This window comes from Corythoichthys intestinalis, chromosome 7, assembly GCF_030265065.1.
Source record: "Corythoichthys intestinalis isolate RoL2023-P3 chromosome 7, ASM3026506v1, whole genome shotgun sequence".
In the NCBI taxonomy this organism is placed as follows: Eukaryota; Metazoa; Chordata; class Actinopteri; order Syngnathiformes; family Syngnathidae; genus Corythoichthys; species Corythoichthys intestinalis.
The window spans coordinates 22,648,555-22,674,044 of record NC_080401.1 but is presented as its reverse complement, the minus strand read 5'-3'; the positions used below and the strand labels follow the sequence as shown (position 1 = coordinate 22,674,044).

The following is a 25,490-nucleotide window of genomic DNA, read 5'->3' as shown; positions in this document are numbered from 1 at the left end:
AAAAAAATTTTTTTTTTTTTTAATTTACTGGGGTTCATAAGTATTTGTACACCTGAGAACCAGCAATAATTATGACACTCAAAGAGCTGTCAATCTACCTTAAAAAAGGTCCACTTTTACCCAGCGGGTAACCACCCACCCACCACCTATTTGAGCTCATAATTGTCACCTCTGCACCCCACAGTCAGTTAACTGTCAGTAACAACTGTTACCATGGGCAAGACCAGACAGCTTTCGAAAGACAGCAGAGAAATAATTGTTGAGTAATTGGAAAGCAGCTTGGTGAGAATAAATCAACTGCAGCAATTGTTAGAAAATGGAAAAGGCTAAACATGACTGCTAATCTACCTCGGACTGGGGCTCCATGTAAAATCTCTCCTCATGGGGCATCACTCATGGTGAGAAAAGTGAAGGCTCAGCCTACAACTACACGGCAGGAGCTGGTCAATGACCTAAAGAGAGCTGAATGCACAGTTTGAAAGGCTACCGTCAGTAGAACACTACGGTGCAATGGTTTAAAATCATGCATTGCTCAGAAGGTTCCCCTGTTGAAGCCAGTACATGTGAAGGCCCGTCTGAAGTTTGCCAGGGACAATGTGAATGATGCAGAGGGGTCATGGGAGAAAGACATGTGGTCAGATGGGACCAAAGTAGAACTTTTTGGCGCAAACTTTACTCGTCATGTCTGGCGGAAAAACAAGGATGATTACAATCCCAAGAACACCATCCCCACTGTGAAGTATGGGGTTGGAAACCTCATGCTTTGGGACTGCTTTTAGGCAAAGGAGTCAGGATGACTGTACTGTATAAAGCAGAGGATGAATGGTGAACTGTATCATCAGGTTTTGAGCCAGAACCTCCTTCCCTCTGTCAGAGACTTGAAGATGAGTCATAGCTGGATCTTCCAACATGACAATGATCCGAAGCACATAGCCAAGCTGAACAAGGAGTGGCTGCGTAAAAAGCATAACAAGGTTCTGGAGTGGCGTAGCCAGTCTCCAGACCTTAATCCAATAGAAAATCTTTTGATGGAGCTAAAACTTAGCGTATCTCAACGACAGCCCCGTGTGTGGAGGAATGGGCCAAAATTCCTGTTTCCATATGTGAAAACCTGGGGAAGAACTACAAAAAACGTCTGACCTCTCTAATTGCAAACAAAGGCTTCTGCACGAAATATTAGCACTGATTTTCTCAGGGGTACTAGTACTTATGAACCCTAGTTAATTACAAATAAATTATTGAAAAGTCATGCAATGTCGGTTCCGGATTTTTTTTTTTTTTTTTTGATTGTGTCTCTATAAGTGGAAATGCGTCTATGATTGAAATTTCAGACCTCTACCTATTTTCTAAGTGGGTGAACTTGCAAAATCGCAAAGGGTGCAAATACTTCTATCTGTATATGGCCTCGCTGTATATGGTCAACACATTCTGGGTCATTCCCAAACATGTATTTTGTAGTATTAACATTTGGTATTGGACCGTGACTGGTCTACATGATTAAAGATGTGATGTCTACATATGTGGACACCAGGTCTCAATTATAATTTTATATATTTATCATCAGTTTTTAATTACATACAATTTTACAGTAACATTAAAATTAACAAATGGAATATACTCTGGGTATCACCCCAATAACATTTGAAAGTTGAGTTTTTGTGTGTATTTTAATTTCATACTATTTAACTCATTGGTTGCCATTGACATCAAAAGACACCCAGTTCATTAAAACTGGGAGGACTGGCTGTGAATGCTCATCGTTCAATGCAGTGTAATCATGTAGACTGATTGGGATGCAGCCTTTCCGAGTCAAAATGAAATGGACATCTCGCACCATCAATGGCAGCCAATGTGATAAATGATTGCCCCATAAAGATTAGGACAAATGTACAGTACCAAGTAAATTTCTTAACTCATTGGCTGCCATTGATGGTGCGCCGCTAGAACTGGAAGGGCTGCCTACGAATGAATAATTGCTCACGTGCTGCCAACCCTCCCACTTGAAATGGATTGGATGTCTACTCGTGACAAACTAAAGTTAAAGCAGAAAGGATGAAAAGAGCCACATCAATTGGACATCTACAACCCCTATCAAAAATTATGGAATCACCAGTCTCGGACAAGCACGAACTCAGACATTTTTTCATGAAGAACAAACTCAGATAAAAAAAAATAATGAATTAGTTCAAAAGTGCAAGTCTTTAGCATTCAGAAACACTAAAAGAAATGAATTAAAAATTGTGGTGGTCAGTAAATGTTAATTTTATAGAGCAAGTGTAGGGAAATATATATGGAATCAGTCCATTCTGAGGAAAAAAATATGAAATCATGACAAAGAAAGAAATAACAAAACACATCTCTCGTACTTAGTAGCACCACCTCTGGCTTTTATGACAGCTTGCAGTCGAGGCATGGTATTGCTGAGTATTCTTCATCAATTTGGTGCCAACTCTCCATGATTGCAGTTGCCAGATCTTCCTTGCAGGTTGGAGCCTTGCTGTGGACCATTTTTTTCAATTTCCAACACAGGGTATCAATAGGGTTGAGATCTGGGCTATTTGCAGGCCATGACATTGACTGGATGAGTCTTTCTCCAAGGAATGCTTTAACAGTTTTAGCTCTGTGGAATGATGCAATGTCATCTTGGAAAATGACAAACATATTTTCAATTGAAGGGATATAAAATTAAAATATATAAAATAATAAAATTAACATTTACTGACCACCACAATGTTTTTATTCATTTCTTTTAGTGTTTCTGAATGCTAAACAGGTGCACTTTTGAACTAATTTATTCTTTTTTCAAGCTCTATATCAGAGTTTGTTCTACATGATAAAATGTCTGAGTGTGTGCTCGTCATGTGCAGTCCAGTTGGTATGTTTCGTATCTAAAGACAAATGGTATGGAAAAAGGATGGCTAGATGATTTTATGCAGCTTTGCTTTTTGAGTTGGATAACGTTTACTTTTAGTTGATAACGTGTTTGACCTTTTTGGAAACTGAAGGCTTTCTTTCAAACTATGACAGGCATCAAAATGTCCCTTTGTGCTGATAGTAACGAACATCTTGCGAATTCTTTATTATTTGCTAAACTGTTCTAAAAATAAATAAAATGCGTGTAAAATTCACACATCTGTGATTCGTAACTTAACTTTTACCACAACACGAAGCAACCGTCTTAACGTTGTTTACCACAAACTCAACACGCCATCTGCCAGGGCCCGAGATTTAGGACAACAGATCATCTCGCGATAAGTGCTCGTAATGGAGCTGCGCCCACGAGAACGTCGTTTCGCGCGCTGAAACTGAGCGCCATTTAACACAGAGGATCGACAGCAGTGCTAACCAATGAAATGCATTTTATGTGAAAAAAGTAGCCAATAACGAAAAAGTGTTGTAAAATAAGGCGGGATATCAAAGTCTTGAAGAATTACTCATTGAAAAGAAGCCAACAAGCGTTGGAGTTGACTTCTCGGTGCGGTTAAGAATTTACAGGAGTGAAACCAAGAAATTTAACGTTTTCTATTTTTCCCGGAGACGCACAAACAGGTATGTTCTTGTTGTGTGCTGATTAACTTTTTCATTTAAAGCCACTGTGGCACGTATACTTAGGTTAGCTAACTGGTCATGCCTACCTTTTTATTTGCGATTTTATTTTAATGACTTAACTACTCGGAAGAATGTGAAGTTTAGGGCAAGTTAGCTAGTTTTTGGAGGATTTTTCTAGCCTCGAAACAAAAGCCGATGTCTTTCGGCAAAAGAAAAAGCGCCTTAAAACTTGGTGCAATTTACTTTGTTGTAAAGTTAAATCTCGTAGTGTCTGCGGGCGAATGTTGCCAGGCTGACGTGAATTGCTTTGTGATGCTTATTGTAACTTACCGATGATTAAGAAGGCTGTAATCTGCTGTGTTTGCCACATGTATCCAAGTCCTGGATTCGAAACAAATGGTGCACGCTAAGAAAAGGTGCTTATTTGCCCCTTTCACTTATATGTTTGGTTAACTCTATATTTAAAAAAACAACAACTTAAGAATGCACGATAAAGTTAAATGGGCTTGTGGAACTGAGCCATTCTATTGTGACTGGTTGGCCGTTGTAATGTCCTCTGCTTTTGATGTAAGGAACCATACTAGAGTGGATGCCAAAGTGCACGACCAACACCTTTGCAAGAAATTTTACACCACCAGATGCCGGTACATACACGATCAGAAAGTTGTTCTAAATGACATCGAACATTGTATTAAAGTACGTTTCATTGTCAGAGCGGCGCCACATTGTTGGCTAGCGCTCCCTCGCGCCCGAAGTCCGGATGTGCTTATCTTTAAAAGAACTGGGCGTGGCCTGCCCAAGTTTCCCGCACTGTATTTAAATTAGGGTGTTCCCTCCTTTGTCATGTGCAGTAAGCAAATTTGAGTGCTCTTTTAGTGATAAAAGATGCATGTGGTCATTTTAATGTGATCATTTGCTGATAGAACTACAAAATATATAATTGTGCGTTTAACCTTTTTATTTAATTTTAATCTAGGTTTATCTCAATTACTGCTGGGCGACAAAGAAAACAATCTTAAATTCCGATATGGGCCGTTTCATGACCTGATTTGCCACAAAAATTTATAATTGCTTTCTTGACCCTCACTTAATTTTCAATTGATTTTGCACATACATATGAATGACAAAAATGAAATGCATCAGAGTACTGCATATAAAATGTAAATAGAAAGCTGCGGCACAGTAGAGTAAATAATTTTGTACAAATGTAAAGCTGTCCAATTGTTAAATACTGCTTGTCAGTGGTTTAAACTCTTAAGATTATATTAAACGAATAAGCTTTAATATAAGCTATCATTTGATTAATAATGTAACAAATTGTGTTGTCTGTGTTATGTGGGATTTTGTTGTCTTGATCTGTTTTGAACGCAGTTCTTTGTTATTTTATTGCCTATGTTAGTGTCTAACTCTTTCTTAATGTCGTAGTAGTCGCTATGTTTTTTGACCCACCTCATAATTAACAACTTTTCATAAACTTTATATACCACGAGTAAGGGTGTAGCAATACATGACTGGCAAAGCAACGACCCAGTCATTGATAGGAATGCAAAACACTGATCAACATCGTCATCATCATTTCCATCCATCCATCCATCCATCCATCAAATCTCAACATGGCATAGAAATCCGAGGTAGTCTAGAAATGTTTGTATTTGATTGAAAGTTATGCATATTGAAAATCAACGATATTTGTTGGATTGTTTTGCTTTGAAATGGGGGGGAACCCAATCTTTTACTTAAAGCTCATGATAGTCTGTGCACTCTTCTTTGAATACACGTCTTAATGCACTAAACCATATTATAAGCAATGCGCATGACGCCATGGCATTAAGTGCAAAGAGCTCATTGTGCTACATAAAGTCAATCTTTGTAAAAAGCCACAGAAGGGCGCTTGCTCAGTGAGTTCGAATGGCAAACACTTCTATGCTTGGTGATGGGGTTGGGGAGGCTGCACTAGGCTGTCTAGCGGTGCGCATCCCGCAAGCATTGATTTTCCACATTACATATGCACACATACTAGTGCTGCAACGATTAATCGATTTAACTCGCTTAATTCGATAAAAAAAAATCAAATTTTGCTGCTACAAGTATTCGTTTAATTAAAGTGGCGTTGTAATGGTTGTTTTGAAAGTGTTTGCATGTAGTTTTATTGATTTGGGTGGATGCACTGCCCTCTAGTGGCAACATTGAATATGAAAGGACTCATTTCACATGGCTGAATCGAACTGCTCCCTGTTCAGACCAACATAAGCTAACTTTTTTTGTTTGAGCTAATGGTTTCAATGCATTTGTAATTTAGTTTATAGGTATATTTAGCCGTTTTTGTGGTAATGTGTTTGAAATATTTGTTAAGAGCATCTTAAAAAAAGTTAGCATTTTATAATAGCATTTAAGCTTGCTGACTTTTGCTATGTAAGTTAGCCAATTGCACTTTTGTCGTAGTTAGATCCTAATTTTTTTTTGTATACCGTTTGAGGCTCAGCTCAGGCATTTTATTTTTTTATGTTCCTTAACCTATTACTCAATTATTCGAACTAACTAGTTCATCGATTAATTGACTTCTAAAATAATCGATAGCTGCAGCTCTAACGCATACTCGTCTCTAACCAAGCATTGTTGACTGTTCAAAACAGAAGACTACATGGTCTTTACAAACGGAAGAAATGGAGAATGTCCAAAGCACTGAAAAAGCTGACTTTCACCCACCTATTCTTATAAAATTAAACAGTGCTAACTCGTTGGCTGCCAATGAGTGAACAAATGTTCATTCACTACCAACTTAATTTCAAATCGATTAGATGTCTCCTAGTGACAAACTAAAATAAACTCTCATCAGAAGGATGAAAAGAGCCACATTATTGGACGTTTTCATAAGTGGCACTGAAAGAGTTAAAGGGAGTGGTTTAAAACATGCAGTCACGCAAGTGTGACCAGATAAAACTTTTGCTCTGCTCCTACCTTGAAAAAAATTCTTGCATATATTTCCATGCAGTCTGACGCTCTATATGGGTCTTGTTTCAGTTATTGACTTTATTTTTCAAAGTAGTTTGATATTGTTGGAAATGATTTTAGGTTTTTAGTGAAAAATTTACGCGCTTAATGCCTTTAAAACTACAAAATAATGTATAAAAATATAGGACTTCTTCTTGAGGCTACAGCATAAACATTTGTCTCCTTATTCCAGTGCTTCTCAATTGTTTTCTGTTCCGACCCCCTCCGTTAATGGTGCACAATGTAGGATTTGCGCTTCAATTATTCATGAAATGGCCATAATATTTCAATAGACATTAAAGAAACATGTTTTTTGGAAATACTTTTGGTTTTTGGTATTATATAAAGCACAAACTAATGCATTTTATTTGCATACACCTGCCATATACTAATCATTTAATTTGACTGATTGAAATATGCCAAGTTATCACTTTTGAAGTAACAAGGGAGATCACAACTGTACAAATTTGGCAAAGTTTACAAATTGATCTAGTCAAAGATTGAAAAATTAATGACTTAAAATTTTATTTATTTCGTTGTTTGATTTTCAAACTTGGTTTTCAGTTTATTTATTCATGTATGTGCACCCCTAATTACTATTTCTTATACTGACGTTGTAGGGCTGCAGCGATCATTTTATTTTAGTAGTCGATTAATCGATGAACTATTTAGTTCGAATAATCGAGTAATCGGATATGGAACATAAACAACTAAAATACCTGAGCTTAGCCTCAAACGGTATTTAAAAAAAAAAAAAAAAAAAAAAAGGATGTATGTATAACAAAAGAGTTGGCTAACTTGCATAACAAAAGTCTGCTAGCTTAAATGCTATAAAATGCTAATGTTTTTTTTACAGTGCTCTTAACAAATCGTTCAGACACATATTGGATAAATATACCTATAAACTAAATTACGAATGCATTAAAAAAAACATTAGCTTGAACAAAAACTTAGCTTACAGTGATCTTAACAGGGCGCAGATGGATTCAGCCATGTGAAATGAGGTAGACTAGAGGGCTGTGTATCCACACCAATCAATAAACACTTTCAAAACAAACCTTTACAACACCACTTTAATTAAACGAATACTCGTAGCAGCAAAATTTAATCCGAATCTTTTTTTTCTTTCTTTTTTTAATCGATTACTCGAGTTAATCGATTAATCGTTGCAGCACAATATTGTTGTGATGTGTCAAATGGGGAATGAAATTTTTTATCTGCATCTAAATGCAGGGCTGCAGCGATGTGGATTCAAGTGCGAACTATGGATGGCAAAGAAACCCACCGGGTGGATTCGCTGTCCAAACTAACGAAGGTGGACGAGCTTCGGCTGAAGATTTCGGAGCTCTTCAAAGTGGAGCAGGATAGAATGAGGCTGTTCTATCGTGGCAAGCAGGTGAGGGGAAATCACATCTCATTTAAATAAGTTTTTGTCCTTCTGTTGTGACCAGTGAAACATACTAAATTGTTTTTGTTAGATGGAGAACGGGCACACAATATTTGACTACAACGTGGGCCTTAACGACATAGTGCAGTTGCTTATTAGACAGAACGCTCCCCATATTGAAGTTCCCAAAAACAAGGACAAAGATGCCGAGCTTTCGGACTCTGATTCTGGCTGCGGCTCAACCCAGAGTGAGTCTGACAAGAGTTCGACCCATGGAGAGATGGAGGTTCAGACTCCTGGTACATCCTCCCAAACAAACAACCCACAGCTACTGGATCGTGGATTTGGATTTTACAAGGTATAAAAAAAACCCAAAAAAAACTGGTGGTCAAATTTTTATTTGTAATAGCACCTGAAACACATTGTTTTCTAATTTTTTTTTTAAACTCTGAGGTTTCCAGTTGTATACCTTATCGAATATTGGACACCTGACTGGTTTTAGTAATAGTACGAATACACTTTAGCAGAGGTGGGCGAAATGTTTGATTCTTAGATTATTTGCGATTCGGCCGTGGAAGATTCGAGAAGGATTCATAGACATCCCAATTCCGATTATTGAAATATGCCAAGTAAAGCGGAACTAAAACACATTCAGCGTGGCCGTCCGGACGTAATGAGGAACGGACCGAGAGTAAACCTCATGCTAAACTCACGGCTCTGGCTCAACTCATGCCGCTAGATAAAAAAACAATGCAATGATACCTAATGCCGCTACAAACTATGCCCACATAATCAGGGTACTCGCGGGTTATTAAAAGTATTAAAAAAAGCATTGAATTTAGTTTTCCATTATTAAAGCTATTAAAAGTATTAAATTAGCTGTTGTAAGTCTGGAATTTTTTCACCGTGGTCTTAGTTTTCAAGAACATCTCAGTGCAACCTAAATTATATCCGTGACGAAGTTTTTTTATTTTTTTATTTTTTTTAATCCATAATGAAGATGACGCATAGAATTTTTACGATGCACTACATATCGAAATGCAACTCGTGCGTGCCAAACCACTACAACCGGTAAAACGGAGACTCCACCCACCTCTGCATAGGGAATGCGTCAGTTTGTCGGTGGAAACGAAAACACTGCAGGCAGAAGTATTATGGATTCTGAACACCAAAACAGACCACCATTCATATACTTCAAATGAGTCCATTGGTGATCTGTTTTGGATATTACGTCATTTTTTATCTGCATCGGCTGTCACAATGGTGGTCATATTGCGTTTTGTTCCAGAGGGAGCGTTCCTGATGTCTTAACTGTCTTATGTAACAAATTTTCAGTTGGCAGAAAAAAACGCACATTTTACGTTTACGTTTAGATAGTCTACATATTTTATGACCATTATAAATGGATTTACGCAATGAAATAATGCTGGAAAAGTTTGTTAAACATAATGTTGCTCAAATCGTGTTTTTTTTCCAGAGGGAGCATTCCCGACTTTGTAACTGCACCCAATTTAAGCTCATCAAGACTTTAAGATAGAGATAAAATCGCGCCTAAAAAGTCCAGCCCGACCCGAACTGGTCCGCGGGTATTAAAGCCCGACCCGCAATAACATTTGTGACTATGTCTGCATAAAAGCGTGTCTTTTATAACGAATTCTCAGTTGGCAGAAAAAAAAACGCACATTTTCTTAATGTTTAAATAGACTACATATTTTTATGATAATTATAAATTTATTTACACAACAAAATAATGCTGGAAAAGTTTGTTAAATATAAATAAAGAGATGCGGACTCGCAGACGGGAAGATTAAAAAGGGCGTCTAGGCACGCTCTGGCTCTGCAATGACCATACAGTGCCTTCTTTTTTTTTTAATCCAAATTATTTATTTTATAACAAGTATTCTTTAGTTTATCATTCATACATTGTTAATATATAGTTATTTCAAAAAGTTAGCGAGAAAGAACCCTGGCCCGGCCCGACGTAATAATTGACATTTTAATTTTGGTCATGTTTTCAGTTTAATTTAGCTGTTTCCAGCTTGCTATGTATATAATTGCGATGTTTGTTTACCGCTTTTCCTCTTCCTGCGAAGAGGGAGGAAGTTACATCGGCCGCCGCTATGATATTTAAGTCATCAGCCATCAGCTGTGAGCCGGGAATTTAATGCCTGCTTTCACGCACACGGCTTCCCACATGTCAGTCGACACGGGAAATTGTTTTCACACACAACTGCTGCACGGTTATATATTCCCGTTGTTTTGGAGTATGTGATAGGGGCTCAAGTTACATCCAGATACTTTAGGTTGCAGTTTATGGGTCATGCGAAGGCATTGGACCTGCTTAAACATTTCGGTTTGCCTTTCAAATGAATGTGAATTTCGCTGTTTTAACTCGAGAGTTAGCCATGTTCACTGGGGTCATGGCAGGTGCACTAGCGGCTAGCCTGTTACAGAAGATGGCTGGTCTGAGTCCTGTCCTCCGCCTCTTTTTGTCCATAATTATTGTGTGCGTGTGTGTGTTTGAAAAAATTCTGACAGACTTTATAATGTTACTTTAAATGTGTTTTAATTGTATCTTCAATATATGTGCATTCTTTTGTCAAACACACTTAGTAATTGAGGTCAAATTTGATGTTCAGGGCTTTATTTATTTAATATGATTCAATATGATCTAAATAATGGGTGCGAGAAAAGTATTAATTTTCAGTTGAAATGGCATTAAAAAAGGTCTTAAAAGTCTTGAATTTAGATTTATCAATCCTGGGGGGACCCTGATAATGCTACGGTAGATATCACATGTATAAAGAACTAGATGCGAAATGACAGACTCACCGGCGTTAGCAGCACATATATGGAAAATTAGATACGAAATGACAGACTCGCCGGCGTTAGTAAACAGCCGCTATCTTAAAGCAGTAGACTTCTCTGGAAGGCTGTTGTAGCAAACCGTCCTAGCGAACCTAATTAACTTTTTATCTAAAGTACTCCTAAATCGGCAAAATCTTGACTTGATTCTTTCTTAAAATGACGAAACATTTTAAAACTTTCACATGTCGAAAATAGACAGAAGGGAAACTAGAGAATAACAGGAGCAATTTTAACAACTTAAACGGTTGATACAGAACATTAAATTGATTTTTTTTTTTTTTTTTGGTACAATTTTTGTAACTAATGTACGAAACATTAAAAGCAGCTAATAGCTGGGGGGATGCATCTATAATCGATTTATATTATCGAATCGTAGCCTCTGAATTGTAATTGAATCGTTAGGTGCCCCAAGATTCCCACCTCTACTCTTTACCATATGACTCTTTATAGTTACAGTACGATTTACTGTATATATTTTGGGCAGACCAAATATAGATCAAACATAGATGCACTATTGATCTAAGATAGTAACGAGTATTTAAAAAAAAGTTGCTTGACCTTGATTGATCACAGAAAAGAAATCTATAAAATTCCAATATTAACAGGCTTGTTTGGTGAGGGCAGGGGTCTTTAGGCATTTCTATTTATTACAAAATGTATTTCCAACAATTGTTTGAATAAAATTAGACTATTGCTCCACCAAACCTCTTAAAAAGAAATGCACACAAGGATACAAAAATGTCTACAATCGGATTTGAATAAAAAGTTGTTGTTTTTTTTTAAATACAGGTGAATGAAATGGTGGATGCGAGGGACTTGAATATGGGGGCGTGGTTTGAAGCTCAGATCGTGGATGTCACCAAGAGCCCCAAAACCCCTAAAGTGGATCTGGAGGATGAGTCAGAGCATGAACAAGAGGAGATTCTGTACCACGTGAAATTTGATGAGTATGTATGAATGTGAAATTTTTAGCAAAATGGAGTATTTAAAATGAAAACACCTCTTGGTTGGGTAAAGACCAACAGCGAGTAAACAGAGACCTCTTTTGCCTTCTAGACAATTTCTATTGTATCAACTCCTTCAGTGCCATTGGCGATAATACTAGTAGAATTCATTTATTATTAGACATTTAATCTTTTTGAACTGGAGGTTCAGCACTCAGTTTCAATGGATTGGATGTCTATTCCCGTCAATGGCAGCCTACGACTTAAGCAGTTGTGCACATTTACTGTCTAAACGTGATTCTAGCCACATTTGTGTCATGCCATTATTTACAGGATTGTATTAATTTGAAAATAAACCTGACGGTATTAGTATGACAAATTGACTTACTATTTCACGTCACAGTTACCCGGAGAACGGAGTGATCCAGCTTCTGGCTAAGGATGTTCGACCAAGGGCCCGGACTGTGTACCAGTGGGACCAGCTGGAGCCTGGTATGATCGCTATGGTCAACTACAACCCAGATGACCCCAAGGAGCGTGGCTACTGGTATGATGCTGAGATCCAGAGGAAAAGGGAAACGCGCACCCTGCGAGAGATTTATGCTAAGATTATTCTAGGGTGAGTGCAATGTGTAAAAACGTTTGTTTGCAAGTTATAGGCTGTTGTTACTTTGTCGTCACTTGTCTGTTCAATGGTAAACTGAACATTGCAATAGATGTCCATTATTACTCCCCTGAGGTAAAATTGGTCATTTCATTGCTGCTTAATTTTAGTGTTGTGCTGCTCTGTTTTGTATAACTTGGACAATGTTAAAATTAGTTTTAATCTTTCTAGGGAGGCAGGCGACTCCCTCAATGACTGCCGGATCCTGTTTGTAACTGAAATTTATAAAATTGAGGAGCCCGGGTCTCAAAGTGATACACCTGCAGGATCTGAGAGCCCAATGAAACGTAAGATTCACTTTTAGTTCAATTAGAGCTGTCCCGACTAGTCGACATAGTCGACGTCATCGATGACGTAAATCCGTCGACGAGCACAACATCCCGTCGACGGTTAATGAAGGGTTAAAAAAATATATGCACGGAAAGTTCAGAATGTCGGATGCTCTGTATGCAAGCGGGGAAAGCGGCACAAAGCCAAAAAACCGCACCAGAGTGTCCAAAACATTGACTTATTTCAAAGAAACAAAGGAGCGTACACTCTTCCGTCCTGTCTCTTCAATGCCAAGCTTGGCTAAACGTCGGCCGTGAATAAACACCTCAAGCGCCGTAACCCAGTTTGTCATTTTGTTTTTTTGTTTTTTCATTTTTTGTACACCAGAGGATGCTGTCGCCTTACTAAATAATAATGTTTCATTGACAATGGGCCTGTAAGCGCTATTAGTATTGTTCTTAATGCTAACTGAAAGGTTTATTTCATGTTATGGTTTATTTTATAGTATAGAAAATTATATAAGGTGAAAAGGTCATAAATATATACAGTATATACAGTGATTGCACTTAAGGGAGAGATTGTCAATGATAAGGTAATAAATTAAGGTAAAGGCAATTCATATAGGCAATTCATTGATATATAAATAAGGTTTAAAAGGAAAAAGGTGAAAAGTTTTCGTTAAGTTCTAATTGTGTTGTTTTATTTGTGTGCACCGTAGCTTTTACAGTGTGATTACATCAAGGATGGGATAAAAGTTGTAAACCATCAGTTTAAGAGACCATCTTTTCAATCAGGATGCTACACTAGTTAATTCTATCAGCATTTCAGCTCATTGTTTATTTGTGATTTATTATTGTTATTCACGTGTTTATTTGTACTTTAATAAATAATTTAAGTGTTCCAATATGTTTTTTGTGAATTGATAAGCGTCAACAAAAATTTCATTGCTAAATTAGAAAACAAAACAAAAAAATTTTTTTTTAAATTATTAGATTAGTCGACTAATCGTAAAAATAGTCGGCTGACTAATCGGGAGAAAATTAGTCGTTTGGGACAGCCCTAAGTTCAATATGAACCATGTTACTCATTTATTAGTGGTGTTTTGACATTCACAAGTATTGTTATTTAATAAGTGCTGCTGAAGTGTAAGAATACATTTGTCTTCCAGGATCAAATGGACCAGAGTGCAAGCACTGCAAAGATGATCCTGATAAAAACTGCCGCTGGTGTAACTGCAATGTTTGCGGCATCAAGCAGGATCCTGACAAACAGCTTTTATGTGATGAATGCGACCAGGCTTATCACATATACTGCCTGAACCCACCACTAACCTCCATCCCAGAGGATGAAGACTGGTCAGTAGGATCAGGTGTTTGTTTTATTGAATTTGAGTCACTTGTAAAATTTCATGTTTTACTTGATCAGGTATTGCCCGAATTGTCGCAATGATTCAAATGAGGTGGTGCGTGCTGGGGAAAAGCTGAAGGAGAGTAAGAAAAAAGCAAAGATGGCCTCTGCTACCTGTTCAAGCCAGAGGGACTGGGGCAAGGTGAGTCCATGGCTTTAATCAGTGTTTCCAATTTTTGAACTAATGCAAAGTTGCAACAAGGGATTGAACCGATTAGTCAACTTTAAGGCGCTTTAAGGCCATGATTCATCAATCACATGCTCACGATGGAACAATATGTTCAGGGGTGCACATATTTATTTTGCCCAGGTTCTAAGACAGGGGTGTCCAAACTTTTTGCAAAGAGGGCCAGATTTGACATGGTAAAACCGACCTTGGCTGACGTCCAATATATTTAAGCAAAATTTAGCAAGCCATTCAGTGTGTCACATTTGCTTTATTATTTTTTTGTAATGAATAATTTCAACAATCTCGCAACTAGCCTTTGCGGCGTTCTCTTTCGACTCTCGGGCTCTTGCGAAATACTACTGCTGTGAAATTAAACTAGCTTCAAGTTGCTTCAATTTCTCGCTGCGTATCTTCCCTGTAATCTTGTCGTACATGCCAGCGTGTCTTGTTTGGTAGTAACGCCTCACATTGAAATCTTTAAAAACAGCGACCGTCTCTTTGCAAATGAGGCAAGACACAGTTTTTGCGTATTTTAGCGAAGAAATAGTCCAATTTCCACCTATCCTTGAAGCGTCGGCCGTCACAGTCAACTTTTTTGTTGTTGTTGATTGTCACCATTTTAGAAAATTGGAAGTAGAGGGTCACACGGAGTATTGTTGCTTCGCCGTTAAATACCTGCTAACATGAAGCAGTTATCAGAGAATCTCAAAATTTGAAAAATAAGGTCCTAATGAAACCTTGTTTTCAAAATTGTGAAAAGAAAAGTCAAAATGAATGTAATAAGCGCTCTAATATCTATAACCCATGTTAAATCATGTTCTTTTCTCATGGAACCTGCTGATGCATGTGTTGACTTGCATCCATCATTTTTTTTTCAAAAAGAAATGTCAAAATTCTAAATTAGTCTGAAAAATCATGAAATTGTGAGTGTATCAAATGTGATACATTTGGCAATAAAGGGTTAAAGTGCTGCTGCCTTTAAGTGGGTAAATGAGGAGCAGCATTTCGTGTGTAAGCTACTTCATATGCTGGTTGCAGTACAGCTGACCAATTTATTAAGTCTGCGTGCGGGCCAGATGTTATTGATTTTATGACAGAGGCTGGGGGGCGGATGAAATTTGACCACGGGCCGCATTTGGCCCCCGGGCTGGACTTTGGACATGTCTGTTCTAAGAGGAGGACCTGGAGATGGTCATGGCTCAATGAGGACCATTGAGCTTGAGAGCCGACCTGCCTGATGCGATGAAATTTGGCAAGCTTTACTTAGAGCCAATTTCCTTTAATTATATTAACAATTAATGCTTGATGAACATCAACTGGCACAACAAAATTGCCATTACTTTGAAGTGAAATGTAAAGAAATAAACATAAAAGCACTAATTCAAAATAAAGGGCCTCATGCGGCTCCCACATTAACTCAAAGCCTTTGTAAAAGTGGGATGTCCTCCTCATAAGAGCTCATTGAACGTGCATGTTTAGCTTTGTGAAATGCGAGCAAAAACACGTTTCTCAGTGCATAGCGCTTTTCTTCATTAACTTTATTCCGCCACTTGTCCATTGGGCGAGTGGGGTCCTGTCTGACATCGATAGTTTGCTTAATTGCCACATGCTCTGTTTTTTTCGTGGTTTTCAAAGTTTGGATGGCTGAAATTCTTTGACCCTACATAAAATGCGCTGCTCTTATCAGCAACATTGGATTTCTCATGGCAAATTTTGTACCACATTTCCGTGCGAGCATCATTTGCTTCTAGCTATGGTACCTCCTGCAGCCACTTCTCAACAAAAGTCCTTTTTTTTCGGTAGCTCCGGTGACGTCTGTCGTCTGTCTGTCTTTTGACGGGGGTGGGGGAACACGGAAATAATTATTCAGTGGGGCCTGCCTCTTTGACATTTTGAGAAGTGATTTTCTCGTGTCTGCCGCAAACACAGTGGTCAGCCATCGGTACGCAAAAGCGTACGGAAGCCGTTGAGGGCCAGCGCGTTTGTCTATGTCCAGTACGCATGCGAACCACTTATGTGCACCCCTGAATATGGTGTTTGATTAACCTCTTTTTGTGGGATAGGCTCCAGCACCTCCGCGACCCTCGTGAGGAAAAGCGGCATTGAAAATGAATGAATGAATGTGAGAATGAATGGTCATACAGACATAACTATACCCTAAAACCCGAGCTTTCATGAGGCAGCTCTTCTTTCTCCTTCCAGTCAACCAAACCACCACTGGAACACCCAGGCACGAATAGCTTACCCTTGCCGTTCGTGTGTTTTCAATTTTATGACCGCCACAAATGATTATTTTGATAGTAAACTAATCACTGATTTATCTACGTATAGAATTGACTAATTGAATGATAATTAAATTGTACATATTGCTCCAGCAAGCACCTATTCTTCTATAACTATCATTAGCTTTCAGCTTGTGGTGTTTAAGGTATGTGACAATGTTTACCGTACTAAGAAAACCCTCCCTCGTTAAAAGTCGGAAATTGAATTGGCTCAAACTTGAGGCTCTGTTGCAAAGCCCAGTAAGCCATGAGGCTTTATAACAGAAAGTGCTACCGTTTACATCATGCACGTCTGTGTCACCACGGGCAACCTGGATCACTAGGTCTTCTGGATCACTAGGTCTTCACTTCGAAATAGGATTGCCGTTCAATCCAAGTTGCTGCGCTAATTAATATCCTCCCAGATAACTGAATTCCTTATGAACACAATGAAATGGCTTTTTAGACATTAGTGCTACTAAAAAGATGGGGAAAAAAATTGTCTTGACATAATGTTGACTGTATCCTTTTCTCAGGGAATGGCCTGTGTTGGTCGAACGAAGCAGTGTACCATTGTCCCTTCAAACCACTATGGCCCAATCCCTGGTGTTCCCGTTGGCTCATTGTGGAAGTTCAGAGTGCAGGTTAGTCCATCAAGCCTGCATGAATGAGGAAATGAACAACGATGTGCTAGTAATATAAGGATACAAGATCTTATTCACGTAGTTGGCCATATCGTTGTGCTGAAGGATTTCTTCTTCTTCTGATCAGTGGGTATCAATCATTTTTTTTTATTTCAGGTCAGTGAGTCTGGCGTCCACAGGCCACAAGTAGCTGGGATACATGGCAGGAGCAATGAAGGTGCCTTCTCTTTGGTCTTGGCAGGAGGCTATGAGGATGATGTGGTATGTTTTTCATTTTTTTACAGTGGCAAAAAAAAAACTCAATAGCATGTGAATGTTAACTTATTCAGTGTCATGCGTTCTCCAAAAAGTGCCAGCCAATTTCGAGCATTTTCTTTCAAAGCCGACAGAAAATTGTGTTTTATGACTATTAGGGATGTCCTGATCCAATCACGTGATCTGAAATCGGGACGATCACACCATTTTTCAAAGGATCGGAATCGGTGAAAAGATTCGGATTTTTAATTAAAAAAAAAAAAAAAAGGGGGGTTTTTTGCTTCATGCTCGTGCAACCTCTTACTCTCCCTCATGCTACTTTTCTTGGTCAGCAGTGCAGCTGGAGTTTGCTATTTAAAATTAACGGTGATTGAAAGATTTGTTGCTTTGATCTGCGAGTGAAGGCTCTGTAGCTCTACGATCAAAGGCACAAATGTGTTAATCATCATTTAGGGGCCGTTTACATGGTGACTCTCCAAGAAGATGAAAAATTTCATGTTTGCATCTAAATAGTTCCGTCTCCATTCGACCAATGTCGAAATTCGGCATCAAAACGATGTAGTATTCATTGCCAGGCTCTAGGGGGCAGTGCAGATTTACAAGGTGACAGCGAACGATGCACACTGACCCCAACAACCTCCTCAGCCTGGAAGACAACATGCCCGCCCACTCCAATCAATGGCATTTTTCTTTTGCTCCAAAACGCACAAAAATGGAAACATTCAACATATTTAAATTTAAAAAATTATTAAAAACAGTCAATTAAAGCCGACGTTCCGCCATATTTGCTGTGTTTAATGTTTAGTGGCACCGCTGTGCACGCTCACCGTGACGTGTACGAGTGCTGACGTTATCGGCGCGGGAGCTTTTCGGGTGCAATCGAATCCTGCCACCATTCCAAGATTTGCGTCTTGGCCTTCCATTTTCGCCGACACCATATGCACGCGAGGCCACTCCGCAACACAGTTATTGCGTCTTGGTGTCGCAGAGTGATCATGTAAACTGCCCCTTAGTCAATCTTCGTTGACTGGAGGCTGTTCTCTGCAGCGTGAGCGAGTTTGAGTGGACTCTCTCATATGAATTACATGAATGTAATGGAGAGTGATTAAAAGTGTGGCTTTAAAGGTGAAGCAGTGAAAAATGTGGGTGCACCTATATTTTGTGCTGGTGCACCTTGAGGAAAAAGTTAGGCGCACCAGCGCAACCAATGCAAAAAGTAGGCGTGGAGTCTTGACAATATATATCTTGATGTTAATTTTTTCCAATATCATTCAGGCCTAATTTATATATATATATATATATATATATATATATATTTTTTTTTTTTACGTTTTAAGGGCTAAAACGTAACAAAACAATACAGAAATACAGTGTCCTTGCCAAAAGATACAAAAATGTTTTATACTCCACTGTCAGGTACGTGTCGGACTTTACTTTTCTATATACTTTATTATTTGGCATGTTATACAGTATGGACTGTTTTATCATACTCTATGCCAAAAAACAGTTTTACAGTGGGGCAAATAAGTATTCAGTCAACCACCAATGTGCAAGTTCTCCTACTTGAAAAGATGATGGAGGCCTGTAATTGTCAACATGGGTAAACCTCAACCATGAGAGACAGAATGTGGGGAAAAAAACAGAAAATCACATTGTTTGAGTTTAAAAAAAATTATTTCCGAATTCGATTGGAAAATAAGTATTTGGTCACCTACAAACAAGCAAGATTTCTGGCTGTCAAAGAGGTCTTTCATCTAACGAAGTCTAACGAGGCTCCACTCGTTACCTGTATTAATGGCGCCTGTTTTAACTCATTATCGGTATAAAAGACACCTGTCCACAATCTCAGTCAGTCACACTCCAAACTCCACTTTGGCCAAGACCAAAGAGCTGTCGAAGGACACCACAGACTAAATTGTAGACCTGCACCAGGCTGGTAAGACTGAATCTGCAATAGGTAAAACGCTTGGTGTAAAGAAATAACTGTGTGAGCAATTATTAGAAAATGGAAGACATATAAGTCCACTGATAATCTCCCTCGATCTGGGGCTCCATGCAAGATCTCACCCCGTGGCGTCAAAATGATAACAAGAACGGTGAGCAAAAATCCCAGAACCACACGGGGGGACTTCGTGAATGACTTACAGAGAGCTAGGACCAAAGTAACAAAGGCTACAATCAGTAACACAATGCGCCGCCAGGGACTCAAATCCTGCACTGCCAAACATGTCCCCCTGCTGAAGCCAGTACACGTCCAGGCCCGTCTGCGGTTTGCTAGAGAGGATTTGGATGATCTAGAAGAGGACTAGTCAGATGAAACAAAAAATAGAACTTTCTGGTAGAAACACAGGTTCTCGTGTTTGGAGGAGAAAGAATACTGAATTGAATCTGAAGAACACCATACCCACTGTGAAAAAATGGGGGTGGAAACATCATGCTTTGGGGCTGTTTTTCTGCAAAGGGACCAGGACGACTGATCTGTGTAAAGGAAAGAATGAATGGGGCCATGTATCGAGAGATTTTGACTGAAAATCTCCTTCCATCAGCAAGGGCATTGAACATGAGACGTGGCTGGGTCTTTCAGCATTACAACGATCCCAAACACACAGCCAAGGCAACAAAGGAGTGGCTTTGTAAGAAGCATTTCAAGGTCCTGGAATGGCTTAGCCAGTCTCCAGATCTCAACCCCATAGAAAATCTGTGGAGGGAGTTGGAAGTCCGTGTTGCCCAACGACAGCCCCAAAACATCACTGCTCTAGAGGAGATCTGCATGGAGCAATGGGCCAAAATAGCAGCAACAGTATGTGAAAAGCTTGTGAAGAGTTATAGAAAACGTTTGACCTCCGTTATTGCCAACAAAGGGTACATAACAAAGTAATGAGATGAACTTTTGGTATTGACCAAATACTTATTTTCCACCATGATTTGCAAATAAATTATTTAAAAATCAAACAATGTGATTTTCTGTTTTTTTTCCACATACTGTCTCTCATGGTTGAGATTTAACCATGTTGACAATTACAGGCCTCTCTAATATTTTCAAGTGGGAGAACTTGCACAATTAGTGGTTGACAAAATACTTATTTCCCCCACTGTATGTATTTAATTTTTGAAATTTGGGAAATCCACCTTTCAAGCAAGTGAGATCATGTCTCTTTCATGGCTGCAGTCCTATATATGCATTTGTAACTAAACAGGTTTGTTGTCTCACCATGATTTGTCCCTCTATTCTACATAGGATGACGGGAATGAGTTTACTTACACTGGTTCTGGGGGACGAGACCTTTCTGGGAACAAGAGGACTGCAGAGCAGTCATGTGATCAGACACTTACAAACATGAACCGGTATGTTAGGTGTATGCGCCACCTCACTTTATTAACATCTCTACAGTCCCATTTTCTGTTTGTTTATAATATTGCAATTTGCTCTTGTCCTCTTCAGTGCACTTGCTCTCAACTGCAATGTTCCTGTCAATGACAAGAATGGTGCTCAGGCAAAGAACTGGAAGGATGGAAAGCCAGTCAGAGTGGTTCGTAACTGCAAGGGTCGCAAGCACAGTAAATACGCCCCCGAGGAAGGAAACCGATATGATGGGATATACAAGGTAATGTTAAAATTCATAATGCTGTCTGCATCTAGCAGTTGCTTCATGTACTTGAGTTACGTCATGTATCTTAAACTTGAATTTTAGATTGTTAAGTACTGGCCAGCCAAAGGCAAATCTGGCTTCTTGGTATGGCGCTACCTCTTGAGGCGGGATGACGATGAGCCAGCACCATGGACCAGAGACGGCAAGGAACGGATCAAAAAGCTTGGTCTTGTGATACAGGTAGTGATCCCCACACGAAATATCAGTTCAATCTCAAACTACTTTCTATTTAGTCATTTTGAAAAATTGGTAGATGTTGAGTTTCTGACACTGCTGTCTCCCCCCCCCAAAACGTTGAATCCGCTCGGTCTTTTGGCAGTATCCTGCTGGTTATCAGAAGGAGAAGGAGAACAAAAATGAAGTTGAAGAGGAGGAGACGCCCAGCAAGGCAAAGCGGAAGAGACGATCTCAGGGCAGTGGTAAGTTGACTTTGTCCTTTGGGGTGGTTTCAATGCATTGCTTTACATTACATTGGTTATAATCGTGAAACATCAGTACGTCATGTGGATTCTATTCCTGGCCGAAATAATCTTTTTTTAATTTTGTGTCTGGGGAAAAAAATGGAGGTTTAAATTACAATAGTTGTCATCTCTAATGTACAGCAAATATAAATGATTTACAAATGTACATGCGTCACAATTTTAGGGTTTGTTTATTAATTTAAAAAAATTAAATGTTTTGCAATAACAAATGACATTTTATTGTAGGACATTTACGGAAGATGAAAGAAAAAAAATGGACTGCTCAATAACCTGGGGGGGTTCTGAAGGCCCCCCCTTTTTTATATTTTATTTTTTTCCCTACCATGTCAATGCCCACGTAATGTCACAGCAGGGATCTCCCCCTCAGTTTGTTTTCACACTCAGCGTAAACCCCACTTTTTTCAAAAAATGTGATGGTTTCCCTCCAAGTCAGAGGTGTCGCTACACCTTGCATTGGCCTGAACACCGCAAGATGGCCTTTCCGCTATATTTTATGGCAGTTTCCGGTCACTGTTTTTACTATAAAATCGACTTGGGTCCACCCACGTCATAAAATGGTATAGTGCTGGCATTCTCCGGCTGCTGGCGTCCCCGTTCCTTCCGCTTCTTCTCTTTCACATGCGGACATAGTTATGCCTCATGAGTTTCCACCTCCCATGGCACTCCAACAAACCCACAGCTGTAGAAATCTCACGCCATGAGTTCGCAAGCATTTGTGCCTTTTGGCTGCGTATGGTGCCAGCATCATAAAAACGTACTGGCTCACATTTTTGTTTTTTTAAAGACGTCTGTATCACAGACCCGGCCCGGGGTAAGCTAAGTACTTCATATGACGAAACGGGCCAATCATTAGAGAAAATCTGCGGCATTCTACATGCGGTTACAATTTTCAGCTAGCTATCTGTGTCGGTCACAAGATGCAATGCGTGGTACAAAGAGTCTTTTAATTCAATATCCCATTGGAAGAAAATTTCTTTTTTTTTCTTTCTTTTTCTAAATTTTAATTTCTGTTTTTGTCATGATAGACTCCACCAAGAACTCACCAGCCAAGAGTCCCAAGAAAGTGAAGGTGGAAGTTTACAAGCTGTCAGGAGAGCAGAAGGCACTCATCAAAGATGACACTCAAAACAAGAAAGTGTGGGATGAAGCCATAGAGTCGCTTTCACTTGGCCCGGTATACATTGTTGTCGGTTTCTCCTGTGTTGTCATTAAGGCAACAAGGTGGTCAATATTTGCTAAGAGGTTTTCTTTGACATTAAGAAAGTGGGAAATGCAAAAACGTAACATGCTTGAGCTCACTCATACGGGAAATTGCATAATTATTTTTCTTGTCACCGCTACGGCAACTTTAACGATGCAAGTTTTTACAGTGAAACAAACAAAGGTAATCATATTCTCACACATATATTGTTTTTCTTATGCAGAAATTTCTGAACAAAGTTGAAGAGGTTTTCCTTTGCATTTGCTGTCAAGAAGTGGTCTATCAGCCCATAACCACTGAGTGCCAACACAATGTGTGCAAGGTAAAAACAGTTATGATAAGGGGAGGCGGGCTGTATAAACAAAGTGACTTTATAATCATTTTATTTTATTTTAATTCAGGAATGCCTTCAGCGTTCTTTCAAAGCAGACGTGTACACCTGCCCGGCCTGCAGACATGACTTAGGCAAAAACTACTCCATGGCTGTCAACAAGCCGCTGCAAGAGATCCTAAATCAGTTTTTCCCAGGTTACAGCAATGGTAGATGATCAGCTCTACGAGACAGTCTTGGTGGAAACAATGCAAAGTTTAAGGGCAATTTGCATTTGATGATAAAGAATCCATTTTTCTTAATATATATGTTTGTGATTTATGAAAATCTGCCATTTTTGTGGACTTCAATGATACTGTATTCCATGACATTCTTCAATGATGTGTTGGTAATGTAATTGAATTTTTGATTTCATACACTGCCTGAATCCTTTGGCCATTGCAACCGTTAAATTTCATTTTGCAGTTTTCGGTTAATTTACCCATACTTGTTAATTTCAAGTGTCATACTTTTTAATATGTAATATATAAACTATGAATTCGGTGCTTCTCAAGAGAGGTTAATTTTACAGTTTTTATCTCAAACTAGCTGTGGCACATTTGATAAGTTGTTTCTTTGGCTCACATATTACTCCCTCGTTGCCTGGTTCTCCTTTATTTTTTGAAGATGCCAAGGCCCGACTTGACGGGCTGCTAGTAAGCGTGTGGCTTTTTGCTTTGACAAAATCGCTTATCCGGAATTGTACTCAAATGCTGTTATGAAAGATCTTTTGTTTTGGATTCCTCCTAGTTGAATTTCAGTGGGTGGTGTTTAAGGCTGACTTCCGTATTTAGTTACTTGGGAGCAGGTTTTAATTCCAAAGAAAAATGCTTAGAGTGTATTGTAGAACCCCCATATAGCTGTTACTTGTTGGTTCTAGAAATCTTGTGTATTTTTTCTCCGTTAATGTATTCAGTAATTTTTGTATTTTTAAACTAATAATTTGTCGAAATGTAGACCAGTGGGATCTCAAACAAAGTTGTGTAATTCCCGTTACTTGCTTGACTTACATGTAATTTGCCGTTAAATGCAGCAAGTTTGAACATCCACCACCTGGCAGATGGCCTTCGTTGTTGACGCCAAGAATTGCAGAAATAAAAAATATTCTGAAATTGTAAAATGTCTATTTTAGTTTTGATATGGTTTTAGAATTGCTCGCATATGATGCGAGTTTGTCAATACATTGTTATTCAATAAAATAAAATAAAATAATAAAACGTTTTGCCTTTTTCTTTGCAATTGGCATGAACCTGAAGTCCTTTTATGTCGTGAACTTTTAGTTCTAGGATCTGCAGACATTGACGACGAATTGTGAACGTGTTTTTTTTTTTTTTTTTTAACACGAATTGTGTACGTGCTTGACATAATCGGCACTTACGTACGTAAACGCTCTAAATGGCGAATCTTCTCCGTCTTTCATTGGTTGTCATGACTGTCTGCAATGCTGTTAGCCAATCGTATTGTTAAGTTGCAGATAAATGCGCTATTATTGGTGACATTTAGCCAATGGCAAAGTGCGGATTTGGAGATGGGCGTGACTCAAAATAGCTTTAGCTTGCTAAGTGCTAGAGGAAGATCGATCCGCCAAATTGAAGAAAACGACAAATCGACTGGAAAGTACAGAGAGAGGCGATACGTCGCTGCAGGAAGTAAGAAACTGTCGAATTGAACTGTCATGTTTCTGCACATTGACTTCTCTTACATTTAATCGCCGTCTAGTCGCTATGATGTTTTTGTTTTTTTCTCCCTTTCAAGTACGCGTACGACATAGCTTAACTGAAGCTAACATCTTTTCGCTAAGGGCACTATCAAACGTATTCCGTATCCCATTGTGAGACTAGTTTACTTGTTACGCATCGTTTGTAATTGAATTACCTGATATGTTTTAGTCGCACGTTGTTTTTTTGGCAGAAAATCCCTGATTAGAGGTGGGACTGTTGCCCAGCACACAATCGATGTTAGCGCTCATTTCAATTTCCCTGCTAATCTGTTCGTTAGCAACTGGTCTAATGACCATCATATTTGCAGTCTTATCGAAAACCAATTCAGATGTTTTGATCATCGCTACAACTCTAATAGATAATAAAGAAGAAATGACTCCCCACGTTGAATGGTCGAAACCAAATTGAAGTTTAAAGGGTCTGTGTAGGCCTTCGTTTGTTTTGGTTTTAAAGAACGTTGGTCACTATCTCGTAAAACGGATGTCGAACTCTGGTTTGCGGGCCACATTCATGAGAATTAGACCTCATTTGGGCCGGACCAGTTGATTTTTGGCCAAATAAGTATACTCACTGGCTGCCATTGACGGCGCTAGACGCCATTGGGTGTCTAGTGCTGTCTGTGGCACTGAAAGATTTGCATCCACAGCCAGCCCTCGC

The 25,490-nt window shown here is 39.0% G+C and overlaps 2 protein-coding genes across 2 annotated transcripts in view; both read left to right on the top strand.

Annotated features, from left to right (window-relative positions):
• Positions 1-3,375: 3,375 nt before the first annotated feature.
• Positions 3,376-24,288, top strand: uhrf1 (ubiquitin-like with PHD and ring finger domains 1). Its single transcript, XM_057840484.1, has 17 exons — positions 3,376-3,549; positions 7,774-7,936; positions 8,019-8,285; positions 11,585-11,742; positions 12,143-12,358; positions 12,575-12,690; positions 13,842-14,028; positions 14,099-14,222; positions 17,047-17,154; positions 17,311-17,415; positions 20,648-20,754; positions 20,852-21,014; positions 21,102-21,239; positions 21,379-21,478; positions 22,567-22,715; positions 22,966-23,064; positions 23,144-24,288. Exons 2-17 carry the CDS (start codon positions 7,784-7,786, stop codon positions 23,288-23,290), a joined length of 2,337 nt encoding a protein of 778 aa, XP_057696467.1. The 5' UTR covers positions 3,376-3,549; positions 7,774-7,783; the 3' UTR covers positions 23,291-24,288.
• A 338-nt stretch (positions 24,289-24,626) lies between these two features.
• kdm4b (lysine (K)-specific demethylase 4B) overlaps positions 24,627-25,490 on the top strand; it is a 73,083-nt gene continuing 72,219 nt past the window's right edge. Inside the window, exon 1 of the mRNA XM_057841463.1 lies at positions 24,627-24,761. The gene's annotated coding sequence lies outside the window, so the exon portion shown is untranslated. The remainder of the gene's footprint in view (positions 24,762-25,490) is intronic.

Coding starts and splice junctions, on each gene's coding strand:
- uhrf1 (XM_057840484.1), top strand. CDS start 7,784: ATGTGGATTCAAGTGCGAACTATGGATGGCAAAGAAACCCACCGGGTG. Junction 7,937..8,018: donor TGTTCTATCGTGGCAAGCAG/GTGAGGGGAAAT, acceptor TGTTTTTGTTAG/ATGGAGAACGGGCACACAAT. Junction 20,755..20,851: donor ACACTTACAAACATGAACCG/GTATGTTAGGTG, acceptor TGTCCTCTTCAG/TGCACTTGCTCTCAACTGCA.